This window comes from Propithecus coquereli, unplaced genomic scaffold, assembly GCF_000956105.1.
Source record: "Propithecus coquereli isolate 6110/MARCELLA unplaced genomic scaffold, Pcoq_1.0 Scaffold16, whole genome shotgun sequence".
Classification (NCBI taxonomy): Eukaryota; Metazoa; Chordata; class Mammalia; order Primates; family Indriidae; genus Propithecus; species Propithecus coquereli.
The window spans coordinates 11,873,331-11,884,050 of NW_012140524.1; the positions used below are offsets into that span (position 1 = coordinate 11,873,331).

At 36.8% G+C, this 10,720-nt stretch overlaps 1 protein-coding gene across 1 annotated transcript in view; it reads left to right on the plus strand.

The window, feature by feature from the left end:
* Positions 1-8,091: 8,091 nt before the first annotated feature.
* The window catches only part of GYS2 (glycogen synthase 2 (liver)), a 98,725-nt gene continuing 96,096 nt past the window's right edge, over positions 8,092-10,720 (plus strand). Inside the window, exon 1 of the mRNA XM_012640980.1 lies at positions 8,092-8,504. Within this exon, the coding sequence (XP_012496434.1) occupies positions 8,384-8,504 (121 nt within the window). The 5' untranslated portion in view covers positions 8,092-8,383. The remainder of the gene's footprint in view (positions 8,505-10,720) is intronic.

The following is a 10,720-nucleotide window of genomic DNA, read 5'->3' on the forward strand; positions in this document are numbered from 1 at the left end:
CAAGGTCATGAATCAATTCTGCTCACATTCCTTTGGTGAAAATTAGTTGCATGTCTACACTTGGTCTCCAGAAAGCTGGGAAATTTGTGTTCTCCAGCCAGATGGCTGTTTGTAGAATAAATGAGAAACCGGTTTAGTACACAGTCTAAAAAGTAAGCATTTTTAAAGCTTCCCTCATTCATGAAATACACTTTTGATTTTATTAGCAAAGTTAAAGTTTCTAAATATCATGTCTAAAAAAATTAAGGAAAACCTTTTTTTTTACCATAATAATGTTAACATGCTTTGTGGGTAATAGAGAAAGCAGCATTACCTTTATCATTAATTCATTAATAAATTATTGATGTATTCATTCAATTGTAGTTTTAATAGGCAACAATGGACACATTTGGTTAAATACTGACTTCATTCAAAGAAACTTGCTGGAGATCACACATTCAAAAAAGAATCAAAACCAGGCTCTTTTTTTTTTTTTGAGGCAGAGTCTTGTTCTGTTACTTCTCAACCTTCTGACCTAACTCAACACCAAAGAGTTTTATAATCACTTGGGAAAGTGATTCCACAGTATTTCCTGAGAGCCATTTCAGTGTTACAAGAACAGTTTGTTTCCTAGTCCAAAGTGCATATGGAATTGCCAATGTCATAAAGTAATACTTCTTCTCTTCCAAGTACAGTTATTAAGAAATAACCCAGTACTGATCTTGTGAAAGACATAATTTAAAAAAAACTTTAAATGCTAATATAGTTTAACGTTAAATCTTAAAATCTAGTTTTCTCACAGAATTATGATTACAGTAGGGCTGGGTGGTGTTGATGACTGTTACTACTTTTCCTCTTGGTCTAACGCGATTGCATCTAGGATTTGTTTTTTATGAGATCATGCTTTTATGCCTTCTGCATACACAAGTAGAAATTTATTAGGTTGACAGAAACAGCTAAATAAAAAAATATGCATATTCTCAAGGAGGCATCTGATGTACATTGATGGTAAAAGAGTAACTTGGGATCTCGTGTCGTGGGTTTCATTCAAGGTGGGGTAGCACCGATTCTCTGGTTTGTCTAACTGTACTGAACATTGACATGGAAGACAAAAAAGGTGATTACCCATAGGCATCCACCTGACAGAAACCAATTTAGTGCACAGGCTGCACTAACATTAGAGTTTCTTTCTTTATATTAAAAAAACAAAAACAAACCAAATAACATTACTGTATTCACTGTTTCCCTGACACAATTTTAGAAAAAATATAGTTTAACATTGCCACATATATGACTTGACTTGTTATTCTTGTCATACTTGGCATTTATTCATATATATGTAATGTATACACTGTTGTATATCTTATAAGCTTCTGCATAGTATATATACTTCTGTTTCATATAAAACCACGGTGAAAACAAAATTTTGCACTATTTCATATCTTAAACTGGGTGGAGAATGTCAGAAAAGTAAACCTGTAGCTCAATATTTCTAACTTTCACACCAGCATCTCTACACCTGGGCGGAGCTTGGAGAAAAGAGAGTCTCGATGGCGCCAACTAATGGTCTGCTGAGCGGCGGCCAGGGCAGGAGGCAGGCCAGCAGTGTGAGCCAGCTGGCCGTGGGGTTGACTTCATGCATCTGCATTGCTGTCCCTGAACTCTGAGCCAAAGCAGCCTCTGGCAGACAATGTGCCAAGGCTTTCATAACATGCTCATTTAATCCTCATGATCACCTCGTGAGGTAAATATTATCACCTCCACCTTACAGTCTAATAAGAAGTCCTGACTCCTAAGCCTGTGTTCTTAACAATTTCACTCTGCTACCTCTCTGGTGACTTCCTGATAAACTCAAAGGATCATCAGGCCTTGGCTTCAGCTCTTGGCGGCTTATACTTGCACTTTTACATACTTTTGCTCCAGACTCTGTATATTTTTTTTAACTTTTATTAAAAACTCTATTTTCATGTTGATTTTATTAAAAATGCAATGGGATTAAGGAGCATACATTGATGTCATAGAATGCAACAAGGACCAAAGCAACGCAAGATTGGATTGAATTTAGCTGGATGACTTGCTCTCTCCGAAGGGAGACATCATCTCTCTGCCTTTTCTCTTCCCCCACATCTCACTCTTTCACCTCTTTATTCACAGGGGCTGTAGTTACCTTTCCAAATCCCTTCATCTTGTATACTCTACTCAGCAAAAGAAGAGTTTAAAATAAAACCAGAGAAGAGGGCTCAGCAAACCAAAAGCTCCATTCCAAAACCAAGCTCCAGGTGTCTGGGTGAGACTCAATCTATGCTGCTGCTAAAATAATCTCAACAGTCAAGGACAAAATTCTCTCTCATCATCTTTAACGTGATAGATGAGCATTGTCAGCTTAGATTGTAAGGTTAATTTAAGGATAATTATTTGCTTTACCTTTAGCCACTTCTTGATCAGCAACGCCAAATGTACACAGGAAAAAAAATTGACTCAGAAGCATAAGATTCCTGTTTTTCTAGAAACCTGACACTTAGCGTGAGGGAAGTAGCCCCATGGAGACTGAGGTGACTGTGGTGACATTAAAAGGACAGATTTACCCAGCTCCACCTGACCGTTGCCATGAAAGTATGCACATGGGATCTAGAGTGGCCAGACGTGAAATTTCTCTCTTTTGAGAAATGATTGCCCTGTTCGTTGCAGCACTGTGTACATACCAAGTAAAACTCAGGGCACCATATTGCGGCCTCGGCCTTAAAAGTTGAACTTTCACGCAGTCTTCCTTACCCACGCTGCAGTCCCTCTTCTTGAGATCTCACGACTCCCGTGGATTCACTTACTGGCTGTGTCTCTGACCTCTTATCTGAGATTCTGAGTAGGCAGAATATCTAACTTCCTGCTCAGCATCTGGCTGGTATCTCAGTCTCACCACCTCTAAAACTGAAGTCATTATCTAGTCTCTCAAGCAAATCTATTTCCCCTCCCCAACACAGTGTTTCTTACGTTGGTACATTGCATGACCATCTACTCAGTTGTGGGCATTGACCCTTCCCCACCACCAATCAACTCCACATCCCGTCAGTAACTAGACACATCTCACTACCCACTTCTCTCTAATCCCACTGCCGTCACTCTAGAGCAACTTGCTACCATCTCTTGCCTAGACAAATCAGAGTCATTTTTACTGATACTGGGTTCTAAAGCCAGCACATAAGGTGAAAATTCTCAAAATGTGTGTGCCAACCCTTGAGCACATCCCACCAGTGAGATACTCAGACTCTGAGACAACAAACTGTATAGAAAAGGCTCCTCCTCACTCTGGGGTATCCCCTCTCTCATCATTGAGTAGATTCTCCCAGGCTGTTTTAAGTATTGTTTCTTGTTTTTCTCTTTGTCTAGCAGATATAATTGAATTTTCAGGAGTCAAGTGTTCTTATAATGCATCTCCAAAATGCTACAAACACATCACCTGAAGTTTTATCTCTCCTTAATCCATTCTCAATTGTGCAGGGACAGTGATCTTTGGAAAATGCAAGTCTTTAGAATGATTCACTGTTTGAAACACGGCATACCATGGAATCAGTTCTTTGAAAAATTTCTTTGAAAAATTCACTCTGCCCTGGTTCCAATTTTTTACTGGGCAGTTACAGAAGTATGTTTACTTTGGGATAATTCACAGGGCTTACAATTTCTGCACTTTACTATTTATGTGTTCCACTTCAACTTAAAAATTAAAAGAATATAAAAATAAAATAATGCAATACTATCATGGCTTTTCCTTATTATTGGGATAAATTCAAAATTCTTAGCCCCTTCCCACTTCTCCAGATTCATTCCCACATCATATTCTATCTCAATGTCTCTGAATCTGATCTTTTAATCATACTGATTTTTTAATTCCTTGAATCTACCACATACTTTATGTCTATTAATCTTGGCATGTGCTAGTTCCTTTCCTGGAACCCTCTTGCATCCTTACCTTTCCCCCTGTTTGTATCTCAATTCAGATATTATTTTCTCAGGGAGGTCATTCTTAGTATTCTAAATTGGGTGACCTCTATTGTTACGTGCTCTCATAGCCCCTGTATTTCATTCAATACCCTCAAAGCCCTTTAAATACTTGTTTAATATCTGCTTTTTCTGCTAGAATGCTAACTTCACAAGGGCAAGGATCATGATCTCAATACCTGACATATTGCTTTTTAATTCTCCATTTAAATTCAGTTTCTGTAGTCACAACATCAACACATGCATTATAAAGTACAAACAGTGGACAGAAGAGAACATAAAAATAGAATTATATAGAGATGCCAAAGGATACTCTAACCTTAAGAAGAAAAGACTGAATGCTAAATAACTCATTGTCATTGCTGCTTTTATAACATTGAGAAGAAAATAGAGATTATGTATGAAAGGGATAAAGTTTTCCATTCTAGAATTTGTGACTGATATGTAGGCTTCACAACCTCAGTCCCCAAATCTCTTTTCGTGTCCTTCTTAACATTCCATTTTTTGTACAGCAAACTCTCCTGCTTAAAACCTTCCTATGACTTCCCTTTACAACCAGGATGAAATCCAAGTTCTCAACAGCTTCCCTGTGATCTGTTCCCTGATTTCCTCTGACCTCTTCTGACCGCTTCCCCTCCAGACTTCCCTTCATTCATGATGCTCTGGGCTCCAGCCACATTGGTCTTCTTTCTGTCCCTATAAAAGTTAAAGCCTTTGCTATAGCTTCTCCCAGATCGACAAGTGTTGCCATTCTCTCATCATTTATGCCTTATTTCAAGTATCCTCAGAAGGGTCTTTCTTGGCTTCCTCATAGAAGCACCCATTTCTATCCAATAACACTCCACCATTTTGGAGTTTTTCTTCTTCAGAAACTTAGCAACACCTGAAATATAATAACTTGTTTATTCGTTTATAAGATTAATGTCTTTGTGTCTACATAAGGCAGAAAGTTGTCTACTGTTTATTAAAAATATCCTCAGTGACTAGAGTCATTCTGGATATGCAGGTGCAGGCTAATCAAGCCTTGGAAGTCCTAAAGACTTCAAAGAATATTCCAAAATGTCAAAGCAAATGTGTGGTTTTCTAAATGTATCTAGTGACCCCTACTGGAATACTTACCAGGGGAACCAAATACAAGTCTTCATTTCTTCCAAATTGCCCTCTCACCTCTTTTCGTTGAATGATAAAATGTTAGTGTGAGCATGAAATTCAGGATAAGGGACTTCTGAGAGTCCTTCTCCCACCTTAGAGAAACCCCATCACCCTTTCTGCCTGGGTGACTGTTCTGCTTCCAGCTCAACAATTTGTGCTTTCATCCTTGGGTAGTGGCAGTATCGTAGCCGATGAGGTTTACCCAAGGCGCGATTATTGCTAACTGAAAACTTTATCCAATGCCCCGCCATGCTGACTTGTAATGTAGCTGGCATTGGCAATTTTTGAAAGTCCCTATGGGGACTGAGTAAAAAAAAAAAAGAAAAACAATCTGTGCTTTCAGCACAGACCTTAGAGGAGAGTGTTGGAGGTTATGGGAGGCAGAGAACTTTCCCTGATTCCCCTCCAAATCTGATTGCATACATGGCTGCCTATCTCCGTATATATGTCTGAAAGAAGGGAATTCATCCAGATAACATGGATGGATGAAGATACATCCCATGGACATATTTCATATGGTTCCATTTATTTTACCTCTCTTGAATCAAGGAGCAATTTTGAAAGTGGTATTTGCCACCAAAAAGCAAAGAACTGACAAAAAGTAACTTCATGTTGAGAATAACAGGATCAAAAAAGTAAGTCAATGATGAGGGTCATTAGAAGACACTGTGTTGCCTAGACTGTAACAAAACTTGCCACAAAACATTAGATAGGAACCAAAGACCAGGAATTCCAAAAAATCAGAACAATAAGAGTCAGAATGTGTGAAACAACCAAGAGGTGATATGATTAAACTTTAGAAAACTGTTTTATTTATCCTATGTATGATGTATATGTATGCATACATGTTTACTGCAGAAAATTTGTAGAACACAAGTAAACAAAAAATATCACATAAATATTAATATTAATGATAATTATTACCTCTTAAAGGAAACCATCATAGTAGTTTTACGATGTAGCCTCTTGGTCTTTTGTTTATGTCTATTCCAGTGTTCCATTTATATATACTTCATCAATAGAAGTCCATATGTACCTTTTTACAAAATTGAGTCACGCTATTTATTTTACTTTACATCCTACTTATTTACATTTAGTATGCTATGAAAGATTTTCATTTATCTAAGGTCATTTTACTTGAAAGTATTTTAGGTAATTAACATTTGAGCAGGTAATATATGCATATGGTACAATATTCAAAAAATTAAAGAAAAGTCAGCCTCCTTTTTACCCCTTTTCTCTCCAGGGTAACCACTGCCATTGGAGAGGCATTAACTAGACCACCATATGTGTTATAAATAAGGCTGCAAGCACTAAAATGGTTGGCACAGTACCCGGCACTACATTAAATCCTTTGTATAGATTATCTCATCCCATTTTAATAAGAAAACCAAAACTTAGTTAGAAATTAGCTCAAGGTTACTTAGCTGATAAGTGGCCAACTGGACTTGACCCCATGGGTGCCTAATTCACAACCAAGCACTTGATGTCTGGCATCTGTGACGGCCTGTGCAACACTGGGTAAACCAATTTCAAGGTTGCTGAGACGGAACACTGCAAACTGGAAGCTCTATCATCACCCTCTCATCCCATTCTCATACCAGTCAACATGTCCTTCTGTTTGGTTTTATTGGAATTTGTATTTGCAGGACTCTCAAAGGTTATATCAACACAAGCAAATTATTTTATAAAGGAGATAGTCATTTTGAAAATTTGGCTCATATCCTTACTATGTTAGTACTTGATTTTCTTTGATTAGTAGTCTTTTTCTCACAACTCAGACAAATGGATAATGAACTAATTACTTAAACTTACTTTTACATACAAAGATAAGAATCGGATATGTCACAAAATCATGGAAGACATATTTATTTATTTTTAGAGATAACATCTTGCTATGTTGCCCAGACTGGCCTCAAACTTCTGGGCTCAAGTAATCCTCCTGCCTCAGCCTCCCAAGTAGCCAGGATTACAGGCTTTGGCCATCGTGCTTGGCTTATATATTCAATGTACTTGATCTACATAGATTTATTAATATCACATAATGAAAGCTTTTTTTGTCTACCTTGAGTCATTAAAATAGGCCTAAGTCAGTAAGACCAACTGTATAGAAAATGGTTAAAGACCTAAGAAATGTCTATAAAATAGGATTTCTTTATGACAATTCTGACTTGAATTCTAACGTGAAGGATATTTTGTGTGAGCTTCAGCTAAATCTGTAAAGTAAGATGGTTCAAAATTAAGTATGCTTGTGAATGTCTTAACACCTTTTAGGAACAAAGTAGAGTGTGTGTGTGGCACATACATACATGCATAGAAACACATGGAAAAGCAAATTTATGGCATTTATCTGCAATGAGATCCTGATGATATTTAATCAATAGAAACTAATTTCTTTTGTAATTTTCTTCCCATATTTGAACATTTTTGCATCCATTGAATTATTCTCTATCAATTTGATAATATTTGAGGTAAATGTACAAACATGACTGAAATTAATTCCTACTACCCCTTTAAAATTATGGACTGATTATCATTGATCAGTCAAAATCACATTCCTTATATGCTATACTCAAAGACATACTGAGACTTATGTTTTTTCAGAGGGAAAATTTTAATAAAAGTGATTAAGAAAAGGGGGATAAAGATCTATGCCTATCATCACAATTCAATTTGTAGGTAAAATAACTAGAAATTTTTTTTAAAAAGCTCTAGAAATAAGAAGGAAAAGAAAGAATAATACTTAGGAAATTGAAATAGATTGAAAGCATAGAAATGTGTCCAAATCAATTCTACGTATAATCTAAAGAGGTCTGCAAACTTTATCAGGGGAATTGCTAATATTGGATTACTTTGGAAATGATGCAATAACCATTGGTGACTATGCGTCTGGGAGTTTGGTCAAAAGGACAAGGGCTAAAAGGCTGAACTTGTGTCATGCTCAGCTTATTCCAGAAGGTGCCTGCCTACACCCTGAGCCACGGATTCACTGTTGACTGCTCTGGTTGTTTGGGTAGATATTGATTGGATAGATATTGTCCTCACCAGACCTTCCCAGAAAGACTGGAAGGAGGACCTGAGAATTCCTCCTTCAACCAGGAATTCTCTGGGAAGCACATAAGATTTCACTCTGCTAGTTTCACTCTCCTACGAGAAGTTACCAAAGCCTGATAAATTTTGCAACTCTAAGTGTACCTCTCTTGGGATTACAACTAATTATAACAGGGATCCAAAGAAGTCTCAGAGGACAGGAAAAAGAATGCTCCGTGGCCGATCCTTGTCTGTGACATCCCTGAGTGGGCTTCCCCAGTGGGAAGTTGAAGAACTTCCCGTGGAGAATTTACTGCTCTTTGAAGTTGCTTGGGAAGTGACCAATAAAGGTGTGTACTGCTCCTGAAGGGAGATATTTGCCAGATTACTGAAGAATATAGATTAAGATTTCACAGATGACTTTCTAGTGATTATGAATTACCAGTCAGTGAGGAAAGCATTTAAGTGAAATATAAATTCAGGCTGCATTCAACCTTGTCAATTTCAACAGGCAGTGAAAACAGAATTGTGTATGTGTTGAAGAGGGAGACAGTTGCAAATATTAATCATTGTCAGGGAATGTACAATTAAATTAAGATTTCAAATCCATGTTATAACAGATAGAAATAAAAAGTTGACATTTATGTTTTTTATTTTATGATTTTTCTCAGCAAAAAAGCATAATTAAATGCTTTAATTTAGGAAGAACTATCTGTGATCAGAAACAATTAGAAACATTAACTCTATATACTGTTAGTGATTATATAAAGTATTTAATAATGTTTTCTAATAATTTAAGATTAGGTTGAAGTTAAAGTTTTAATTTAGAAGCTGTTCAGAAGGCTCAATATTGCACTCCTATTCAGAAGAATGAAAGTAATTTTTTCTTCAATGCTATGCATATATAGAAATTATAAAATAAGAAATCAAATTGATAAAAATTAAATGAACTTCCTAATAAGGTATAACCTCATTTGTGCTAGGTGGGAGAATGCAAGGTAGAGAATTGCAATCTAATTTCATTAATAATAGAATCATCTGTAAAATTATAGAAACAATTCCTTGTGGGTTGATATTCTCTAGTTTAAAAATGTCAAGACTATTGAGGGAACATTAGCAAAGAAAAGTAACGGTTTCGAAGGCTGAGTTTGTCAAGATTGTGAAGGATCAGGCCACATTATGCTAGCTAAATGGCAGTGATGACCTGGGTAATTTAAAAGATCTGAACTGATAACACGTGATGTGATATATTGCATGTTTATGTCTAAATTTATGTTTATTATTACATGTTTATTACAGTAATTTAAAGGCTCTGAAATGATATTAATAACATGAATATGATACATTACTTTTGGCTGATAAGGGCCAGCATAATCTCAAAATTAGAGGATTACGTGTAGCATCTGTTCTAGTTTTCACCTTCTTCTAGTTGTTCAAAGCTCTCATGTGTATGCATTCGTAAAATTCAAAAAATCAAAATTAAAAATCAATCCTGCCTATGTAGAAGTGGACAGAATGCACGTAAGAGAACAAAGCATAGTCTTCCTCTGGAATTTAGTGAGGAGGAGGCACAGAGGACAGAAACCGCCTTATAGAGAAACTGAAATGTTTTATAGGCACCTGTTTCTAATGTCCTTTATCTAGTCACAAATTTTTCCAGTCCAGTTTTTAAATATGGTCAAAGTTCCTGGGAACGGAGCCATCTCTACTACACGTGAATCCCAGAGTGTATCTTGCAATAAAGGTTTTCTGCACAGAGCAGGCAGGAACTCAAGGACATAGCTTGTTGGCGGAAAAAATTGGAGGTAACTCTTCATCCCCAGGAATCAGTCCAGAAGACCTTCGCACAAGTTGCCGCACCTGAGCAGAGGCCCTTCTTCCTTCTTTTCTCTCTATTTAACAAACACTGATGGAGCATTTTCTCCTGGGTGCTGGGAACGTGCTCATGAAACTAAGTTATCCCATGGATCTTATATCCCAGTGACATATGTGCCAATCTCAGGGCCTAGAACAGTGCCCGGCACATAGAAAATGTTTAATGGATTTTTTTTAATGAAGAACGAATACATTTATTTTTCACCCCCTACGCTGCCTTTGGTACTTATTTTCTATCGTTTCCCCTTCAAGGGGAAAGGATTTTTTTTTTTTTTGGTGGAGAGGGACCCACAATGTGATTTACCAAAGTTGACGTCATCTTCAACATATCTTTATTTTAATTTTTATCACAGTCTGATTTTGTTAGAGATTTTTATATAAATGAACAATTATTGTGTTTACCCCCAACAATTCATTGCTGTTATAGTTTCTTCAAATTTAATTACCTTGACCTTTTACTTCCCTGCAGTTCATAGCAGTGATATGAGGCATCTTGAATTCAACTCCTCTATTTCATAGAGGAAATGGATACATAGGGGCATCACCTGATCAAGCAAATGGCAGAGTTAGGATCAGGATTTAGGTCTCCAAGGCCAATTCTCTTTTTTACTACCACATACGAATTAAATATTAAAACCTACGTTGTCTAAGGAAATGTCCTGTAGATGAAAGAACACAGAACTTGTAGTCA